This window comes from Caretta caretta, chromosome 7 (genome assembly GCF_965140235.1).
Source record: "Caretta caretta isolate rCarCar2 chromosome 7, rCarCar1.hap1, whole genome shotgun sequence".
Classification (NCBI taxonomy): domain Eukaryota; kingdom Metazoa; phylum Chordata; order Testudines; family Cheloniidae; genus Caretta; species Caretta caretta.
Window position 1 is genome coordinate 14,501,286 of NC_134212.1, and position 23,149 is coordinate 14,524,434.

At 39.9% G+C, this 23,149-nt stretch overlaps 1 protein-coding gene across 9 annotated transcripts in view; it reads left to right on the forward strand.

Annotated features, from left to right (window-relative positions):
- The window catches only part of LOC125640344 (contactin-4), a 646,262-nt gene that overhangs the window by 443,936 nt on the left and 179,177 nt on the right, over positions 1–23,149 (forward strand). For all 9 annotated transcript variants that reach the window (XM_075130265.1, XM_048858825.2, XM_075130266.1 and 6 more), the window contains one exon: positions 22,254–22,349. In XM_075130265.1, the coding sequence (XP_074986366.1) occupies positions 22,254–22,349 (96 nt within the window). The remainder of the gene's footprint in view (positions 1–22,253; positions 22,350–23,149) is intronic.

A 23,149-nucleotide genomic window follows, 5' to 3' on the forward strand; every position in this document is an offset into this window, starting at 1 on the left:
TAAGTATGTGCTTAACTTTAACCATGTGCTTAAGTTCCATTAACTTCAATGGAGCTAACATGATAAAGTTAATTCATTGTGGGTCTTAGATTGCAAGTTTCTTAGGTCAGGGACTTCCTTTATAATTGTATAGATTTTAGCACAATGAACCTTTGACACTGATTGAATTTTCTGCATATTATTGCAATAAAAATATAATGGTTAATAATAGAAATATTTTACAGAAATATTAATTAACCTATAACAATTAAACAAGAAATTACATATTCAGTTTAGTAATTAGCACATTTGGTATTCAATTAAGTAAAATCCCCAGTATTTACTGAAAGGCACCAGTGCTTTCATTTAATAAAACGGAGTTTAATAAAAACAAATCTGTAACAGAAAATAAAAGTGTTCAATCTAGAATCATAGAATATCAGGGTTGGAAGGGACCTCAGGAGGTCATCTAGTCCAACCCCCTGCTCAAAGCAATCCCCAATTTTTGCCACAGATCCCTAAATGGCCCCCTCAACGATTGAACTCACGACCCTGGGTTTAGCAGGCCAATGCTCAAACCACTGAGTTATCCCTCCCACCTTATACTGCCTCTTGTTTAATGCACATAGTAAAAATCTCATAACAACAGTATTTTCATAGGGGGTAGGGAAGTTGGGGGCCTACCCTCTTGAAACTTCTCCTCCCCCACACACACCCCCAATTAAATTCAAATCCCAGTGAAATTTCTACTCCGAAGGTCAAATTAGAAAGCATCCATCCTAAGACTTGTAAACTATTTCTCAAATCAGTGACTCTAAAAATTATTCATTAAAACACAAGCTTTTAAACTAAAACACTATTAAGCCCTGTATCAACAGAGCTTTTTTTCTGAACTACACAGGCAGCTGTACAGTCCTGACACCACAGCAAGGACACAGGCAGAAGCACTTAATCTTTATGTATTTGTGAAAGGGATGACATAAAACCCTGCTTTTAAGAAGTCAGCCACAGGTTTTGTACAGACAGTGTTTAGCAATATTAGATCCATAAATATCGAGAGGCAAGTCTTGTCTAGTGTTTTGAGAGCAAAAAGCTTTAATGTTTTTGGGTGCTAGTCATCAGTTAAAGTGCTTTCAGCCCACTTTCTTATAGACAGACTATGATTTCCTTTAAGCTATGTCCTCTAAACTCTACAGCTTATTAAGATGGCCTGGAGTATGCTATTTTTTGTATTTTTTGCGAATACAGACTAACACGGCTGCTACTCTGAAACCTGCTTTTTAAAGGCTGTGTTATGGGCCAAATTAGAAGATTTTATAGTCTACATCTAGTGAAGTCACATTACTCCATATGCACCAATGCAAATGGCTTCTTTCTCCATCTGTTTGTGTATTTGTGTCCAGGATATGAAAGCATGGGTCTGTTGTGTGTATTAGAGCTATGCAAATCTGGTGAAAGCAATTTGGAAGACTGTGTATGAGCAATCTCTTGATAGAACATGCTTTATCCAATCTAAAATGAGCAGATATGCCAACCTCTTTGGTCTGTGCTTTCAATAATATGGCATTTCTGACTTACTCATAATCACTTGGGGCTGCATTCTGTGGTCCTTAATTAAGCAAAATGTCCATTGATTTTGTTAAGGACACCTGAATTTTGCCTTAAAATTCATACTTCATCATAGATCCAAGATATTTTACATCTGAAAAGGTTATACACTATTGGAAACATTTAAAAAAATAGCGGGTATACAAACACAAACCATTGAATATCAATGGGACTTGTGCTACTAAATCTTAGGCAGTTTTCAAAATCCCCTTGTGTTTCTTGGCTATTATATACCTGAAAATGTAGCTATAATTTAGCCTTTGCCTAGTTTAGTAAATTAGCATATTAATGAAGGCTACATTCCCAGGAAGTCAGGAACAATTGTACTTGGGCAGCTAGACTGAGCCGTTGTCCATGCGATCGTAACCATACTGCTATTTTTAGCATGTAACTGGAGCAGAACTAGCATGTGTCTGTCTACCCCTGCTGGGAACCAGCCTCCCAGATACTGTGTAGACATACCTTTGAGCCAAGTATAGCAGAATAATAGCGTCCAATATTCTGCTGTAAGCCCTGAATCATGTTAAATCGGGATTTAACAATGTATAAAGAATTTATTTATTGATCAAATTTTGATCAAACTAGCCAGAGACATAAATGGTAACAAGAAAATATTCTACAAATACATTAGAAGCAAGAGGAAGACCAAGGACAGGAAAGACCCATTACTCAAAGCTGGGGGGGGGGAGGGGATAATAACAGAAAATGTGGAAATGGCAGCGGTGCTTAATGATTTCTTTGTTTCAGTTTTTACCAAGAAGGTTGGTGGTGATCTTTGTTTCAGTTTTTACCAAGAAGGTTGGTGGTGATTGGACGTCTAACCCGTAGTGAATGCCAGTGAAAATGAGATAAGATCAGAGGAGGCTAAAATAGGGAAAGAACAAGTTAAAAATTACTTAGACAAATTAGATGTCTTCAAGTCACCAGGGCCTGATGAAATGTATCCTAGAATACTCAAGGAGCTGATTGAGAAGATATCTGAGCCATTAGTGATTATCTTTGAGAAGTCATGAAAGATGGGAGAGATTCCAGAAGCCTGGAAAAGGGCAAATATAGTGCCCATCTATAAAAAGGTAAAAAAGGACAACCCAGGGAATTACAGACCAGTCAGCTTAACTTCTGTACCTGGAAAGATAAAGGAGCAAATAATTAAGCAACCAATTTGCAAACTTCTAGAAGATAATAAGGTGATAAGTAACAGTCAGCATGGACTTGTCAAAAACAAATCATGTCAAATCAACCTGATAGCTTTCTTTGATAGGGTAACAAGCCTTGTAGATAGTGGGGAAGCGGTAGACATGGTATATCTTGACTTTAGTAAAGCTTTTGATACTGTCTTGCATGACCTTCTCATAAACAAACTAGGGAAATGAAACCTAGCTGAAGCTACGATAAGGTGGGTGCAAAACTGGTTGGAAAACCATTCCCAAAGAGTAGTTATCAGGTTCACAGTCATGCTGGAAGGGCATAATGAGTGGGGTCCTGCAGGGATCAATTCTATGTCCGGTTCTGTTCAATATCTGCATCAATTATTTAGATAATGGCATACAGAGTACACTTATAAAGTTTGTGGATGATACAAAGCTGGGAGGGGTTGCAAGTGCTTTGGAGGATAGGATTAAAATTCAAAATGATCTGGACAAACTGGAGAAATGGTCTGAAGTAAATAGGATGAAATTCAATAAGGACAAATGCAAAGTACTCCATTTAGGAAGAAACAATCAGTTGCACACATACAAAATGGGAAATGACTGCCTAGGAAGAAGTACTGCAGAAAGGGACCTGGGGGTCATAGTGGACCACAAGCTAAATATGAGTCAAAGGCGTAACGCTGTTGCAAAAAAAGCTAACATCATTCTGGGATGTGTTAGCAGGAGTGTTGTAAACAAGACACAAGAAGTAATTCTTCTGCTGTACTCTGCCCTGATAAGGCCTCAACTGGAGAATTGTATCCAGTTCTGGGCACCACATTTCAGGAAGCATGTGGACAAATTGGAGAGAGTCCACAGAAGAGCAACAAAAATGATTAAAGGTCTAGAAAACATGACCTATGAGAGAAGATTGAAAAAATTGTGTTTGTTTAGTCTGGAAAAGAGAAGACTGAGAGGGGACATGATAACAGTTTTCAAGTATGTAAAAGGTTGTTACAAGGAGGAGGAAGAAAAATTGTTTTTCTTAACCTCTGAGACTAGGACAAGAAGCAATGGGCTTAAATTGCTGCAATGGAGGTTTAGGTTGGACATTAAGAAAAATTTCCTGTCACGGTAGTTAAGCACTGGAACAAATTACCTAGGGAGGTTGTGGAATCTCCATCATTGGAGATTTTTAAGAGCAGATTAGACAAACACCTGTCAGGAATGGTCTAGATCAGTGATGGGCAACCTGCGGCCCACGGGCCACATGCGGCCCATCAAGGTAATCTGATTGTGGGTCACGAGACATTTTGCTGGTGTTGACCATCCGCAAGCACGGCCCTCCACAGCTCCCAGTGGCCACAGTTCGCCGTTCCCGGCCAATGGGAGCTACGGGAAGTGGCAGGCCTCAGGGATTTACTGGCCGCCGCTTCCCACTGTGGCCACTGGGAGCTGCAGGGGGCTGTGCCTGCGGACGGTCAATGTCAGCAAAATATCTTCTGGCCCGCAGTCAGATTACCCTAATGGGCTGTAGGTTGCCCACAACTGGTCTAGATAATTAGGCCTGTCACAAGTGCAGGGGACTGGACTAGATGACTTCTCGGGGTCCCTTCCAGTTCTATGATTGATTTAAGCATCTGCTGCTCTTACGATATATCAGAATGAATAATTATTTTTCACATAAGCTGTAAATTTAAAAAAAGAAGGTAGAAGTGTAGTAGATAAGAAATAACATTGAAACTTCATGTCCCAATCATTATAAAATGCTTTAAACTTAATAAAAAAGAGTTAACCAATGGAGAATGATGTTTTGACAGTGCATCATTCAACCAAATGCGCAACTGTGCTTATTTCTGCAAGATACAGTCACATAAATTGGCTTTCTAAAAGACATGTAGACACCTGTCACAACCAATTTGAATCATTTTTCTACTATATTTTTTATTTTGTTTAGTAGTTAAGAAATATTCCTCATGTGTGTAACACTCTCAGTTTCGGAAGTGGAATAATTACAAAAAGCATTCTGGATTCTAAAGATATGCTAAGCATTTTTTTATACAAGCTTAAGGAGAAACAACCATGGAAACACTCCCCTGGCAAACAAAGAAATGCAAACCAGAGCTTACCTTTCATAAAAGATAGGAAGCTCTTTGTCAAATCACCAATGACCTGAGACATGTAGCCTCCTTAGGGAAGTCTTACTGTTTTCATTCTTGTTTCCAGGGTGTCTGGAGTTCAGTAGTGGAATTATTTCCACATTGTAGCCAACAACAGGAAGCAAGTGGACCTAGTATACAAATGCTGTAAACATGCCTGACTTCAGATTTTCAAAATTAAGCAATTAGGTGAGCAGTAAATGAAAATGGGTTTAAATACTAACAATAGAGGTCAAACATTACATTATCTGTGTCTCATTCTACCCATGAATTCTTAGTAAAGAAAGATCATCTTGCCTTTTTCTTGCTATTTGGTGCATTTCTGATCTCTGCTATTAGCTGATGTGACATTGGCATAAAAGATCAAATTGTGATTTTCAAGACCTCTCTGGAGGTAAAAGTTATATGCTAGAGTTTCCAGATTTTATATTGCTTTAATCCCTGGCCATGTGGACCCTAGTCATTCATAATTAAGGACAAATACAGCAGCCCTGGTTTGCTTATCATTTAATCTTCTTAGCCTCTAAATATTGATGATTGTGCTTTCTGTGAATGTTAAAATATGGAGAAAATATTACCTACCCCGGCCAAAGTTGGATAATTATAACCATCAAATGCCATATGTTCCAAGTTAACATTTCTGTATGAAGTTTACTGAGGTAAACTACAGAGGCTTGTGAGGTTGTTTAGGGGCATTTTGTTTGGAGCATTATTTCAATGTTAATTTCATCACAAATGATGTTTCAGAAGTGAGTCATGCAGTACCCTATATTAAATGATAAACTAGAAGGAAAAGTTAAATGTATTGCGATATCATACTAGCTGCAGCTGGCAAGTTTGACTGACCTTGGACATTTTTCAGATGGTTAGTCTAATAATCTACTCCAGACTGTCATCACTTCTTTCTACCAAAATAGGGTGCATTCATAAAAGTAAGAATTTTCAATATGGCATGTTAAAAAAGGTCACAGAAAAAGCTAGTATTGCACTAAAAAGAAATTCAAGTTTGTACTAAAGGAAGGTTGTTAATGCATGCATGCTAATAATATCTTGCACGTATCTGGTATGTTTCATCCTAGGATGTCAAATCTCTTTGCATATATTAATTAATTAAGCCTCTTTTGAGGTATATAGTTCAAGTTTTATTATAACCATCTTTACAGATGAATAAACTTTGACCCTGAGAAGTTAAGTGACTTGCCAAAGGTCGCACAGTGAGCCAGCGACACAAATCAAAATTTTTTTCACGGACTAAATATGTCACAAATTTTCTTACAGTCGCATGTGTTCAATGACAGTTGATTAAGGATGACAGTATTATAGAGATGATGTAGTCTAAGCAGTGTTCCTCAATTTTTATAGGTTGTTTCTTCATGGTTTGAGACTTATCCAAAGTAATGATGGTGTGCCTCTGACTAATTTTTATTAATTTTTGTAAAGAAACCAACAGTAAAAAGTATAAGAGGTAAATGACCTACAGCACACATGTTATCGAATACCGCATTTTCACAGGATAGCCAGTAAAATTATGCAATTATGAAATTTTACAACTTGTCAAAACCGCAAGACCAGACCACACAAAATCAGACAGTGTGACACAGACATAACAGGTTAAGCGTCTAACTGGAACAGATGCAGAGAAGGGCTACTAGGATGATCCAAGGAATCCTTATAAGAGGAAACTCAAAGAACTTGGCTCGTTTAGCCTAACCAAAAGAAGGCTGAGGGAAGATATGATTGCTCTCTATAAATACATCAGAAGGATAAATACCAGGAAGGGAGAAGAGTTATTTAAGTACCAATGTGGACACAAGAACAAATGGCTATAAATTGGCCATCAACAAGTTTAGGCTCGAAATTAGGTGAAGGTTTGTAACCATCAGAGTAGTGAAGTTTTGGAATAGTCTTCCAAGGGGAGTACTGGGGGGAAAAAACCTAACTTACTTCAAGGCTCAGCTTGATAAATTTATGAAGGGAATGGTATGATGAGACTGCCTACAATGGCATGTGGCCCATCCTTGACTGCCAATAGCAAAAATTCCCAGCGACCAGAGATGGGACACTAGATGGGGGAGGGCTCTGAGTTATTACAAGAATTCTTTCCCGGGTATCCACCTGATTTATCTTCATCACATGCTCAGGGTCTAACTGATTGCCACATTTGGGATTGGGAAGGAATTTTCCCTTAGGAGATTGCCCGAGACCCTGGGTGTTTTTCACCATCTGCAATATATGGGGCACAGGTCACTTGCAGGTTTAAACTAGTGTAAATGGTGAATTCTCTGTAACTTGAAATCTTTAAAGCATGATTTGAGGACTTCAGTAACTCAGCCAGAGGTTATGGGTCTATTACAGGAGTGAGTGGGTGAGGTTCTGTGGCCTTCAGTGTGCAGGAAGTCAGACTAGGTGATCACGATGGTCCCTTCTGATCTTAAAGTTTATGAGTCATAGGCAACAATATATATATGCAGTGATGAGCTGCCAAAATCTTAACAACGGGTTCCCTCCTCACCCTATGAGGGGGTCGTTGCCCACCCCCGCTCTCCAGGACCCCTGTCCCATCCATCCCCCTCCCCTGTCCCCTGACTGCCCCCAGATCGGGGCAGGAGGGTCTCGTGGGCCACCGTAGTGGGTGCCAACCCCTAAGAGCCAGAGGCACCTGCCAGGGGGAGAGGTGGGGTGTCCTGGAGGTGCTTACCTGGGGCAGCTCCCAGGAAGCATCCGGCAGGTCCCTCTGGCTCCTAGGGGCGGGGGAGCGTAGCTAGGGGGGGGAGCAGGGGGAGTGGCCGCTCCCCCACTGATCACATCAAAAGTGGCGCCTTAGGCGCCAACTCCCTGGGTGCTCCGGGGCTGGAGCACCCACAGGGAAAATTTGGTGGGTGCAGGGCACCCACTAGCAGCTCCCCGCCCGGCCCCAGATCACCTCACCTCCGCTCCGCCTCCTCCGCTGAACGCGCTGCCCCCCTCTGCTTCTCCGCGCCCCACCCTGGCTTCCCGCGAATCAGCTGTTCAGCAGAAAGCCGGGGAGGGCTGAGAAGCAGGCGGCGGCTTCCCACTCAGGCCAAGGATGGCGGAGATGAGCTGGGGCGGGGAGCCAAGTTACCTGCTGCGGCGCGGGCGGCCCTCCTCGCGCCCCTCCGCCCCAGCTCTCCTCCGCCTCCCTGGGCCTGAGCGGGAAGCTGATTCGCAGGAAGCCTTGGGGGGCGGAGAAGCAGGGCGGGGTGGCACGTTCAGGGGAGGAAGCAGAGGTGGAGCGGAGGTGAGCTGGGGCCAGGGGTGAGGCGGGGCAGGGAGCTGCCGGTGGGTGCTCTGCACCCACCAAATTTTCCCCTTGGGTGCTCCAGGGCTGGAGCACCCATGGAGTCGGCGCCTAAGGTGCCACTTTTGGCCAGTTAAATTTAGAAGCCCTTTTAGAACCGGTTGTCCCTCACAGAACAACCGGTTCTAAAAGGGCTTCTAAATTTAACAACCGGTTCTAGGGAACCGGTCCGAACCAGCTCCAGCTCACCACTGTATATATGTACACACACACACACACGACATACACAAATAGGCAAAAAAGAGAAGGAGGGGACCAGGGAGAGTGAAGGGGCAGGAAGAGGAAGGGAAAAGGCTGAGGTGGAATGGAAGTCTGTTTTGTTTGAGCTATCTCAGCACTCTTTATCAAAATATACAAAGAAACAGGATCCAATTTCTTTTCAGATTTATATAATTGCTCTTTACGTTAATAAGTTATTATATTGCTGCTAACTCAGACAGGACTGAATACAACTGCTGTCGTCTGGGCATATGTCTAGTCCATTTTTGTAAAATCATGCCTTTTGTGATCATTATGCCCTCCACGAACCTTTGTGGTGGAAGTAACCCAGTTTAGTAGATCGGTACATAATCTAGGATATAATTTTCAGATGAGATTTGGTTGCTGAAAGCCATGCTCTATTTTCACCCTTGTGTCCACCTCTTTCCAAAGCTGCCTGACCATTGAACAGTCCCACAGCATATGCCTCACAGTTCCTTTTTCTCTATTACAGCGCCAGCAGATGTCGGAGGAGAAGGCCCCCATCACGCACAGCCTCTGTGGTGTCCAGTACATTTAGAACAGCACCCCTTGCTGTTTTAGTTGTAGTCTTAGGTCTGCACAATGTAATTCTTCTTAATATATATTATGTAAGGCAATGGACCAAATTTGAAGGAGATGTATCAGACCACCTTACACTAACTTAGATTCCCTTATGCTCACTTAGTTGGTGTTAGAGCTGATTAAATCCATTTTACTGATATCTAAGGGGGTCTAAGTCAGTGTAAATTACACACCAAAGAACTGGAAGAAGGTATAGTTAAAGTCGTATGGTGGCTACTTTAACTTATATCTCTTTACACCCTCAACTGGGCCATAGATGTATGCGCAACAATCACTAACCCTCCCTTAGACATCAGTAGAGTGAGAGAAAGTAGCTCTAAGGGAGTTGAAGTCAGTCTAATGGAATCATAGTTATTGTAAGGGAATTTAAATTACACTTCACCCCTGAATCTGGCCCTATGAATGAATAGCCAAGGCCTGAATAGTTAATTCTTGATGGAATCTACTTTGGCATAACATACACATTGAGGGGAACTTAATTAGACTCCCTTTAGGCTTTCTTAGGGTTATGATTCAAATCTGAATTTGTAACTTTTGTGAGTTCCATGTCTATACATCATGGAAGACCTAAAGTATTCTCCAGCTTTCCTCTTGCTGATATTTAATAACATCAAAGTTTTTGAATTGTTAGATCAAATTCTGCTCTTGGTTACTCTTGATATGCATCTGTTTAACTTGGAGCAGAATTTGGCACAATCAAGAAATGCTATTTTAATTAGTGTTGCTTGATTTTATTTTAATCTGTGTTCCTCATTTTTATAATTTGCATCACATAATGAATTAAAGCTCCTCACTAAAGGCAAATAAATTTATTTTTAAAAAATAAACTATATTTTCCACTGCATGCATCCGATGAAGTGGGTTTTAGCCCACGAAAGCTTATGCTCAAATAAATTTATTCATCTCTAAGGTGCCACAAGTACTCCTCGTTCTTTTTGGTGATACAGACTAACACAGCTACCACTCTTAAAATACATGGTTCATCTTTTCCTCCACTATTTCCTTAGGAATTTTAGATGCAAAGTCAGGGCATGCCTTATTTATAGGTATAATTATAGATAAGTTTTGATCTCTACTATGCAACACAAAAATGCAACATAATCAGCAAATATATATCTCCAAATGAACAGCAAAGCCAAAGAATGCCAAAAGATGCAATTTGCAGACAGAATCAAGATTCATAACACAATAATTTTCTAATGATCAAGTCATCTTTCTTTCAACCATTCTACTTTACCATTATTCTTTCAACCAGCTATACCACTAGACGTGGCCCTGTCAGCACACTCCCATCCTAAGCAAGAACAGGCTGAAACAATACATGAAAGGGAAAACCTTTATGGAAAACCAGAAAGTGGTGCTTTCAGCATGTGATACAATATTTTGAATCAGCACTGGGTCAAAGCTGCTGTGCTTCTGGACATATGTTCTGGAGAGAGACAAAAACAGGTCTTGGACAATCATGGTCATTGCAGATCCTGTGGCACTTTTGCTAAGATTGACTATGTTAATCCTGGTGGCATACCGATATTCTGGTTATTTACTGCCTGATAATCTCCCCTCTGCAGTGTCAGTTGGAAAATTTACTGTTTGCTTCTTAATAGGAATGTGATATCTCCGTGCCCTGTTAAATATTTGGTACCTTCCAATGGCTGATGAAGCGATCCTCTGTCTGGTTTGTATAGCCCTTTTGGCTGTTATGAAATGAATGTAAATTCATAATAATTTCCCTGTAGTATAACTTTCACCTACCAATATTATCATTTCTTAACAACAAATTTGTGCTATTTTGGAACGCTCAGATTAAATAGAACCAAAACTCATATATGCATATTGATGTTAATTTGTTTTTTTTAAGCAAATTATAAAAAAGAAACTCTGTCTTATTTAGTTTGTTATCAAGGCTCTAAAATAAAAACCTGATTTGAAGGTAGGTCCCTGATTCAACCCTTTCTTCTTCATCTTCTTCATTTTTTGCAATCATTAAATAATCACAAATTATGGAACAAGACAGTGCATAAGTTATTGATGCTCAAGGGCCATAGAAATTTACATACAGTGTAATTTATGCAGATTTTATGTACCTACTTGATTTGTATTTCTTTATTCCCTACATTTTAATGCTAACATAAAAATTCTATTCTCAGGAGTAATTTTCAATTACCAGTTCTTTTTATTCCATTAAAATGTCCACTTAGTGGAATTGTGCAGACACACAACAGTTGTACATGTGAGGGCTCGTTTTTGGGTTGTTTTTTCCCCCCCAATACAGTAGTTGATTTTTTGTTGATATTTGGTTTGATGAAAACAAAAATATATGATAATTAATACTCATTTGAACAAAATACAGCATAAACTGTAGTTACTGATCATGCAAGCAATCTGTGATGAGTAGGGCATGGGATTTTGTACACACATTCAGGCCATCAGTCCATCAAGTTAAATATCCTGCTTTTGACAGTGGTCGGTATCTGAGAATAAGTATTATATTCAGAATGAGTTCCCACTTATTTTTTATCATCTGCTAAACCAACCGTGAAATGCAGTGTCAGGGTATAAAGCTTCTCCCTTGATCACGTGACTAGAAAGGGTATTTCCTACTCCTCACACATGACCTTGCTGCCACAAAAAAATCTGGATTATCCTGGGATACCTCGATTGAGGGCCTGATCTGATGAAGTGCTTGAACACACACACAGCCTAATATGGGATGATTTTTTTAATCATCTCAGGGGTCCTCAATTTTGTCACATCGTATTTGTCTTACATATAAATATTCTTATTGACTTGACATACAAATATAAAGTTGACTCCCTTCTTCCACAATAATTGTAAATAAATAAATGAAACAAAAATATACTCAACCCTTTTAGTTAAATCCCCAAGCTGCAGCATTCCAGTATTGGTCTCACAAATGTAAAATCACCTTCCTGTTCACTTCTGCCCTGGGTATACATCCATGGATCACATTAGCCTTTTTTTGCCACAATATTGCACTTGGAGCTCAGGGTCAGTTGTTTCACCACTGTGACCCCTAAATCCTTTTCAGATTCACTGCTTTCCAGGACACTGTCTCCTATTCTGGATTGCATTCTTTGTTTCTAGATATGTAGCTTTGCATTTGGCTTTATTAAAATGAACTTTTGTGATGAAGTGGCAAGTACCTCGATGGCATCATAGTCTTATTGATGAAGACTTTTGGGCAAATCGTAGGGGCTGGTTGTATTCCCAAAAATATGTGTGTCTACTGACTTCTGATTAGTGGATTGGGGGAACCACATGTACTTACCCGTAATGAAGGATGACATAGCATACCTTGCACTGAGCTGATCTCTTATTACATTACCAATATCTTACTGGGTGTGGAAGGATTGTACTGTATAGAAAGTGGCTTTCTATTATCTGTGAATCTCAATATCCAGTACTACCACTACGTTACACAGAGAAGGTGCTGTCTTGTAGAGATATTACTTTCATATAGTACAATGTACCCAGGTGGGTTTGTAAGCAGATGAGCTAAAGATGGTACCTATCCATGGGCAGTCAAGGGCATCACAGAACAATATGACAGGTTTCAGAGTAGCAGCCGTGTTAGTCTGTATTCGCAAAAAGAAAAGGAGTACTAGTGGCACCTTAGAGACTAACCAATTTGGTTAGTCTCTAAGCAGCCAGTAGAACAATATGAGTCATTAATATATATCTCCTCTTGATACTATAACTTACAAATTTGAACTAGATTGTGGTCCTGATTCTGATCGCAAACCAATGTAAATCAAGGGTAATCACACTATGAAGTCTGTGGATTTAAATCTGTGTGATCAATGTCATTGAGGTCAGAATCAATCCGTAAACCTTTTCTCATAGCCTGAATGTTTTTTCCCCCAATCTTCAAATAAAGCATTTTTTCTGTTCAGTTGTTTGCAAAGCCTCATTTAAATTTATTTAATTTCACCTTCACTATTGTTGATTTCTGTTATGTGAAGACATCTTTTATTTATTTAAACAAAGAAAATTTTTTAGAAACCAATATAATCAAGAATTCATTGGAGATTTATACCGTATAATGATTGAAGCCTATTTCTTATATAAAGCTCACATAACCCTTTGCGGTTGTGATATATAGTTTAATTCTCAATGTCATGCTTGGTAGCCTATTAAGTTATAAAACTCCCATGGTAAATGAAGACCAAATAATTGTATGATACATCACTGACAGCGTGGTGAAAGTACTACACCACTGGTAACCATATCTGTATATTTTCATGATGCTTAATGTTTTATTCATCTCAGTCACTTCACATAATTTGAGTTCTTCTCACTGGGAAGTTCATTTGTTTAAGACATTGGGAGCATTAACATTTCTTGTATCTCAGAATTTTCATTTTAAGCGGAGTTAATTATCCAAAGTCTTTTTATAAAGAATATTTACAGAAAGTTAGGACCGTGCCTTTTCTCTATCAACACAGCTGATCTAAGCCCATCCAACTTGTGTACGTCTTCATGCCCATATTACCAAAGCTCTACTGTTACCTGCTATCTAAGTGCTGTAGGAACCTGGGCATTATATTCTGTTTGGTAGCCTGCTTTCTTAGAAGGGGAAGAAGTTATCTTGTGTTGCTGCGGGGCTGCTGGCTGAATCATTTTCTTTGCTTGCCACCTTCTGGCCCCTGTACTCTGAATGTGTGTCTTGCTGTGCAAAGTCAAAGAACCTATGATACACTGTCCAAAAATGAGTCAACTGATGTCCCCTTCCTTCAGTGTGGGTTTCAAAGAAAGGGAGATGATGTCATCATGGGAAGGGGGTGCTATGGATTGGTGAAGTCTGTACAACTTATGAACACTGATTAATATTGTGGAGTTGTACTATGAAAAAGTGCTTTGTTATGACTGCCTATATGTATATGGGTCCACCATTGCTGACAGCGCCTGTAGCATGTAGAAAATGAAGGATATTTGTGGTTTTAGATGTTTATTCTTTTGTATGATCTGTAGTCTCCTGTGCTTTGCATCATTAAGTATAAAAGAGGATAGTAGTATTACACTGTACTCTCTGTGTGTGTGGACTGCTTCTGCATGCCCCTGAGAGAGTTAAACTGTAAACAAAATCTTCACACCTTTGGGGTGGAGTTCGGGGAAAAGGGTGTGCTTAGGTTGCTGGGGATCTTGGGTGTCACTGCTGGTCCTGGAGGCCCCAACCAGGTGGGCTGAGGATCCTCATTTCCAAGAAGGGGTAGCTGACTGGGAGTCAATGCCCAGAAAATGTGCCAGAGAGGCCAGCCAAGGCCTTCACAAACACACCTCAGGGGATCCAGAGCACAGAGGCCTGGCTTCCCCTCACAGCTGTCTAGTGTGTGGCTGGCAGGAGGCATTTGCTAGGATCTGTGGCGGAGGAAAGAAAAGAAATGGGATATTTGAAATTAGTTTAAATTTTAGGAACAATTGGAAAAAAAGAAGATGGTGGAGAAGAAAAAATTGAAGAGATGAGAGATAGGAAACTTGGGTCAATGGCAGACAGAAAGGCAGAGCACAGGCGGATCTTGGCAATAGGAGAGTGAAGCATATGGAAAGCGTCAGCAACAGAAAGGTGCGGACGGGAACCAGACAACAGAAAATGGGCTGTAAGAGAGAAATAGGTTGAGAAAGAGTGGAGCAACAGGGGCTGAACAAGCAACGTAAGGAGCAAGACAGGAGAAGAAAGTGAATTATATTTGGCATGGCAAACTGCTGCAGATCATGTCACCCACTTGCTCCTAATTTAGAAAATGCCCCACTATGCAATATGTATACTATCACCTCACTCAGTGTAGATCTAAGAACAAGCTCTCATGAATCATGCAGTTCTGGTTGCCCTATCTCAAAAAAGATATATTAGAAATTGGTACAGAGAAGGGCAACAGAAAATGATTAGGGGTATGGAACAGCTTCCATATGAAAAAGAGATTAAAAAGACTGGGAATATTCAGCTCTGAAAAGAGACGACAAACGGCGGATCTGATTGAGGTCTATAAAACCATGAATGATGTGAAGAAAGTGAATAGGGAAGTGTTATTTACCCTCTTTACATAACATTAGAATCAGGGGTCAGCCAATGAAATTAATAGACACCAAGTTTAAAACAAACATTTGGAAGTACTTCTTCAGAGAATGCACTGTTAACCTGTGGAGCTCATTGCCAGGGGATTGTGAAGGCCGAAAGTATAGCTGGGTTCAAAAAAGAACTAGATAAGTTCATGGAGGATATATCCATCAATGGCTATTAACCAAAAGAGTGAGGGACACAACTCCCTTCCCTGGGTATTCCTAAATCTCCTAAATCTCCTAAATCTTCCTGGGTATTCCTAAATCTTCCAGAAGCTGGAACTGCGTGATAAGGGATGGATCTCCTGAAAATTGCTCAATTCTGTTCATTCCCTGTGAAGTATCTGGCACTGGTTACAGTTGGAAGATGCAATATTGGGCTAGATGGACCATTGACCTGACCCAGTATGGCCATTCTTATGTTATTCTGCATTGTGGCAGAGCCTTTGCGACTCCATAGTTAAGCAACGGTTCGGTTTTGCACTCGATGCAGGACTTCACCCTCTGTTTTTGTTTGAAAACCACAGCATAACCACGTCAAATTTTCAGCACGTAATCTCAGAGTGAAGCTTGAATTTTCTAAGGAGTTTCAAGTAAATCTGTTAATTACTTTCCTAGTTCTAACTAATTAAAAATTGGCTAAAAAAGTTCATGTTCTGAGACTCATGACTTTTAAGGGCTCATCTAGTTTACAAAGCACAAACTAGAAAGTCAGAATACTGTAGCAAGAGCTCTTTTAGAGTTATGTAATTATTTTTTTAATTAACTAAAAGAAAGATAAAATCTTCCTTATGTTATCTAGAATCTGAGAATTTGTGGGCAAGCCAGACTGTAGAGAATACGTGACAGGTTAGGAGTGATAGTCACTCTGGGAAATATACATAGCTGCACCATTTGCACTGTAATTCACAATAATCTGAAGTTGCAAAGGCTTATTTTCATTTCTTCTCCGATGCCATCCCATTGATCTTTATGGTAAAAAGTAAAGAGAACAGTTTCCCACCTACTCTTCATGCAGGGGTGGAGAGGCACTAGAAAGGTGTGTTGCCACTGATTGAGGATAGCATAAATCAAAGGAATAAAATGTATGAGTGCCACTTATGCAATAAAGCTGCTTCTGGGGAAATTTTCAGCAAGTGCATTTAACTTTTGTATGGCAAGTGGTCTTGCTTCCATGTATTGATTGTACAATTGTGCAGAATTTAATTCTGAAATGGAACATTTTGTAACTATTTGAATACAAGTTTCTAGGCAGTGTATCCACATTGCACAGCATCAAGAGTAAAGCAGAACCTCTTTAATTGGCACTTCACTAATCACTTCACTTCATTTATATTTGTATAAATAAGTCAAAAAAAGCCAAAATTTATCCTCACTTCTCACAAAAAAATGCAATAGCAAGATACTATATACCACAGTAAATTCATATGTACACTGTGGAGATGCATAAATAAAACAAAACTATGCACTTCAAAATAAGGGAATGAAATATGTTTTGTGATGCATCAGCCTTTAAGTTTTATTCATGTTTGTTCACTTAGGACTAGATTGAAAATCCTTCTTACACACATCAGTGAAAAGTTACTCACAACTGAAGCCAATTGGACTACTCATGTGAGTAACAGATTCACAGTAGGGCCCTTATTTACAGTGTAAGGCTGAGTAATGCATGAGCATTTGCAGGACACAGGCCTAATTTACAAATTCAGTAATTTGCAATGTTAGCATGAGTGATGAATGATCGTCTATATTCATAACCTGAAACTTACCTGGAAATGAGCTCTGGCCATTATTCTGTCATCTCTCCGCAGCTGACTCAAGTGGAGACATTTTTTCCCCTGGTTATAATCATTTTCTTGTCATAAATAGATTACTGGCTGTTTTGCCAACAAACTGGTGTCCTCTGAGTGATTTTCTCACACCCACAAAGAAGCTAGAAGACCAGCTCTGGGTTTAAACTTACCATTATGTTGTGTACTTTTTTCCCATGCTGAAAGAACTAGAGTTACTGGTGTCATGACAAATGACCTAAGAACTTTTTTCTAAACCATCCTTACCAGCAAAATCCCCAAGAGCAGTAAATCAGAATATTAAAAAAAATTCTCCCTTTGCAGCCAGTTTTAAAATTAAACACCCACAGAAGTGTTTGCAGGATCAGGGCCTGAAAACTGTATTATGTACAGTCTGTACCGTGCCTTTTTATATAATGCAAAATTAAATACTTCAATCTATGGTGGAGGAATAATTGAATAGCTGAGTCACAGCTTAAAAAGTCTATTACTACATGTCTGCAGGACTTTGACATTATAATGCTTTTAAAATTTTCTTTCCAAAATAGATGGACACATTTTAAATACATACATCTCCCTTGATGCATGGAACCATGATGCCTTTTCCTTGGAATTTTTTATCATCAATACTCCTCATTACATTTTTCTCCAAATGGTTTCATTTGTGCAGGTTTAACTTTGTATTTCCCAGATGATTCTATTAATTGGTAGTAATAGTGGTTGTGGTAGCGTCATTATTATTTGTTAAATGTTAAATTTGTTAAATGTGTATGTTTACCTATGCACGCACACAGGCTTTGCTTATTGAATGCCCCATTGTACAACCCTTACACTTGTTGGTGGCCATTACTCATGCAAATAGTCCCACTGAGGCCAATAGGACTATTTCAATGATTAAGTTCTCATCGATATGAGTAAGGGTTGAAGAGCTAGCCCCAGCTGTACAGTATTGGTAACCGCAAACGTTGAAGCCTGGCAAAAAAAAACCAACCCTGATATTGGCTTAAAAATCATGAGATTTTTTTCCAAAGGGGTTCTTTTTATTTGCCTTCTGGTTTCTGAGCCTCTGGTGTGTCCTTGCTTCATGTTTTCAAACTTTTCTCCACAACCACAAAGGCTAGAAACTTACTTTAAAATAAAATAAAAATGAGATAATGTTAAAGCTTTACTTGTTGACTTGAAGAGAAGTGATGTTGGTGAAGTCTTACACCTGAGCAAAGATGTCTGTGTGCGTGAATGAAATCACAGCTGAACTGACTGAAAAAGATCTCCTGAGTCATCTAGTCCAATGACTCTCAACCTTTCCAGACTACTGTATCCCTTTCAGGAGTCTGATTTGTCTTGTGTAACCCCCAAGTTTCACCTCACTTAAAAACTATTTGCTTACAAAATCAGACATAAAAATACAAAAGGGTCACAGCACACTATTACTGAAAAATTGCTTCCTTTCTCATTTGTACCATATAATATAAAATAAATCAATTGGAATATAAATATTGTACTTGCATTTCAGTATACAGAGCAGTATAAATAAGTCATTGTCTGTATGAACTTTTAGCTTGTACTGACTTCGCTAGTGCTTTCCATGTAGCCTGTTATAAAACTAGGCAAATAGCTAGATGAGTTGATGTATCCTCAGAAGACCTCTGAGTACCCCCAAGGGGTATGCATACCACTGATTGAGAACCACTGATCTAGTTAGTCCCCGTGCTCTGGGGAACTGATCCTGCAACCCATACCCGCATGAGGAGCCCTAGTGGACTACCTCACATGTTTAAACCTGCAGTTCAAGCCCCTGGGGCAGAATTGCCTTGCAACAATCTCTTGACTCTGGTTTGAAAATCACTAGTGCTTTTGTTATTATGTATGCAAACCTCCCTTGGCAGATTATTCCATTGTCAGACTGGTTCTACGGTTAAAAAAATCCTAATATTTAATTTATTTTCTCCCGACTTGGTTTCAGGCCATTAGTTCTTATGTTACCATCCTCAGCAAGAATGAAGTTCAATCATACATTCTTTGCACAGTCATAACTAGTCAGTGGGAGTTTTGGGGAGGATGAGGAATGCAGGACTTGACCTTTAAAAGCACCACTTTCCCATTTGTGTATTAGTAATTTTAAAGGTATATTTTTGCCTACTTGAAAAGACATCACCATTGTTTTTTCTCTAGGCTACAACCAAAGTAATGGAGTGTGAAGGAATTCTCTTCACCCACAACTGTCTGTTGCTTGATTCTCAGTATTCAGTAACTTCCCAGTTAAGGAATATGACTCTGTTTTTTCTTCCTTATTTATGCATGGTTTTGTATTTTGCATTGTTTTTGCTACGTATGTTCCCAATCTTTAATCAGGGTTGCCAGTATGAACCTCTTTCTCCCTGTGGAGTCCTACCACAATGGCCCACAGCAGTTGATCCAATGCAGAATTGGGGCCCAAATTATGATGACACATTATTTAATTTGGATCATAGCTTTGAGACTTATGTGTTACTTTGATCTTCCCTAAGGGTCTGATCATGTAAAGGGCTTAGCCAATTGCTGACTGGCCTCAATTTACTTATCATTGCCTCAGTCTACTGACTCCAAAAGGAACTGAGACATGTTGATATTTTGGACTGTTATAATTTTCACAACTCATTCACAGTGTTAGAGGGCTTTCCCTTCACCCCCTTCCCTGGTTCTTGTTATGCAGACGGAAAGCAGAAGACCAGAAGTCCAAAGGGCAGGCAATGTGATGTTTATTGGGGTTTAGTTCCAAGCAAACATATTTTGAAGCCCTTCACACCAGTCAGGCTTTTCGCTATATGCCGATAGAGTTTTCCCTTCCCTCCCACAACTACAGTTCTATACGCCAATAGAAACCCTTCTTCTAACCCCTAGCTACGCACACCGATGGAGCTCCTTCGTCCCAGTGTTCTGTTTCCAGCTCTGATGCCACAGAGCATTTACCCCGTGTCCCTTTCCCAGCTCTGGTGCTGCAGAGCCTTACCTGTGTCTCTGTTCCTCATTGCCCTATTCCCAGTCCTCCATTCTGCCATTACCATTCTCATTCCCCTTCCCACTCCCCATTCCCACTCCTCCTTCTTAGCAGGCCCAAATATACCTGCAACACACGACCCTAGTCACACCCCTTATAACTTATGGTCATTTTCCGTTCTGGAGGGTCATGAGTCGGGGTCTTCATCCCATCCATTTTGTACCCCATGGAAGGGGTAAGAAGTGAGGTTGTGCTCCGTTTAGGGGCAGGCATTCCTCTGGTCTTTCAGTGTTTTACCTTCCGCTCCAATCTCCCTTTGCCCCTCCCGACTGGTTGCCTGACCTTGCTTTGAGATAAGGAGTTGAGGCAGATGTCAAGTGTGCGCTCATATAGTACCACTCCCACCATATCCTGTAACACTTTCAGCTCCATCCCTTATCTGTCTCATTGTACTAAAAGCCCCATCTGGTTGTGGGAAATGCAACACACAGCATCATTGTCCTTTGTTCTTCACACATATTAGTAAGGATGTAAGAGTATTAAAAGTCAAACCCAAAATTCTCTCTCAGGCTAACAAACAGGTTTATATACTAACCCACAGCAGTGCACAAATTTACTTTATCTCCCTTCACAAGCCATATACCTTCTGAATATTGTGCAATGTTATTCAGTCATTTAAAAAATAGTAAAATGTATAGCATAAGGACACAGCAGAACTGTGCTAAAATCTGTATAAACCTTATAATTAATTGTTGCCCATTATTTGCCTTCTGATTACTGTTTTTACTTAGGTTGTAAACTCTTTGGTGTCGGGGCTGTCTTTTTGTTCTGAATTTGTACAGTACCTAGCACAATGGCGTCCTGGACCATAAAAACATAGAACTGGAAAGGACCTCGAGAGGTCATCTAGTCCAGTCCCCTGCACTCGTGGCAGGGCTATGTATTATCTAGACCATTCCTGACAGGTGTTTGTCTAACCTGCTCTTAAAAACCTCCAATGATTGAGATTCGACAACCTCCCTAGGCAATTTATTCCAGTGCTTAACCACCCTGACAGTTAGGAACATGGCTGGGCTCCTAGGTGCTACCACAATACAAAGAATAATAAAGGCTTGCCTTGTCCCCAAAAAGTCTCTTTGTGATCGGGCATAGCACTCATCCCAAGGCATAAGAGAGAATGAGGCCCCAACCCTGCAAACAGTTTCCACATTGTGTAGCTTTACACTGGAGGGTAAAGGTATGTGCATCCGTAACTGTTTTGCAGGTTCAGAATCTACGACACTACTGTGAGATTAATACCTGAACAGCACTGTGGTTAAAATGAAAAATGGAGTCGTCTTAATAGCAAAGAGCACTATCTATGGACCTGTGTTAACTCTTCCGTAGCAAAAAGATCTAAAGGGGATAAAAATTAAGTATAATTGTTTTCCCTTTCTAACAGTATAATGACATTCCTGCTGTTCACTTATCTCAGGTGTATTTTCTGTGTTTTTCTGCTGCGCCAAACAGCAATTTTGAGATCAGCAAACAATGGCTCAGCTGCACCAAAAGGAAAAACAGAATGGAAATTTAAAAGCAAGCCACTGTATAAGATAAAAAGGCTACTGGGGTGACTCAATATACTAGAGCTCTTGCATAGAATTCCCATGGCAGCTGATGCTGCTGATCAATACTTGGTGCTGCTAGTTCGGTCACAAATTGTAACCTCAACGATTAATAGTAACTTTCTCAAGCTCACTGTGCAAGACAGGGAGAGAGGGGGGCACATTTTCACAGTGTCTAATACCTCCAGGAAAGGACAGGAGAGAAATGAACTGAGGAATTTAGTGCAATAAAGCACTGTGCAGCTAACATACGTTGGTGAATGAATGTCAGTGTTAGCAGGGAGCTTCACCATGGTGAATCTTTCCATGTTCCGAACTACAGATTTGCATCCACATGTGGGTTGCATGGGACATGGATAACAAAGACTCATCCAAAAGGGAAAGAATCATAATCTGTGGGGAAACAGACATGGATTATAAAATAAATAAGGATAAATGGCAATTTATGGCAATAATTTCTTTCATTGTGTGTTATAACATTATCTGCAAAGCATAATACATTGTCAGTGTTATCTCAAAGAGTTTACTTTGCCCGAGGTGAATGTCCACCAGTACCAGTCCACAATCACCCAAATATTTATTGAACCTTTTGCTTCCTCCAATGTTTTGCTACGCTAGGCAACAGTCTGTTCTGCCTGTGTCTTAGGAGCAGACTTCTACAAATATCTTTTCCAAACCGATGTTCATTTTGTATCTCCCTCAGAAAATAAAATAAACAGCCCTAACATATGCAGTCCTTCCAGAAGAGAATACTAATGCCATTTCATGCACTCTTTCTTGCTAACAGACCTTGAAAACTTCAAGACAAGAACAAGAAGTACAGTGTCAGTCCGACAGGGTCAGGGAATGGTACTGTTGTGTGGACCACCACCGCATTCTGGAGGTAAATCATATTAATAATACTATTTTCAATATTCAATGGCAATTTGCAAGTTTCTCTGTCTCTTGCTCCAGAATAGGGTTTCAAGAGTTCTTAAAGTTTCCATCCAGGGAAGAAGCAGGTGATAGTGTTGGACTGAGAGAGTGATCCATGGTTCTTGCTGGGCATACAGACACCTGGGTAAATCTGCTAAGAATTTGGTGTGATAAACCCAGAGAAAGGAAAAAGTTTTATCATCTAAATGCATGCATGGAGGGAAAGAAACTAATGCAAATGCCAGTGTGTGCCAAAGTGGAGCAGATGAACCTAGATTACATGGAGCCCATAGAAGCCCATCTGTTTATGCTCTGTATGTTTGGTCTTCTGCAAGTTTTCAATAGGCAGACAGGGTAACCAGGTAGAAAAAGGGTGGATCACATTTGAGCCTCTTTCCATTGCATTATTATTTCATTCACAATAATGAATTTCACCCTCAGTGCAAGAGAATTTATATCCTGTGCACCAAGTTTAGCCCTGAGGTGCAAATCCCATTGAAGTTAATGAGATTTGCACCCACCTATTCCAGAGCTAAATTTGACCTTGCATTATGTGGTTCTGAGGCTTTAAATAATGTGGGGAGACATGAAAGGATGTTATCAAGTTAGTGTAACTTCCAAATATGAATTACCTTAAAACATGGTACATAACATCCCCTATATTCTAAATATATTCCTTTTATAAAGAAATATCCAACAGTCTTTAACAGGGAAATGAAAAAGAACACACTACAGTAGCCCAAGTGATTTGTTCTCTTCTGACAGTGT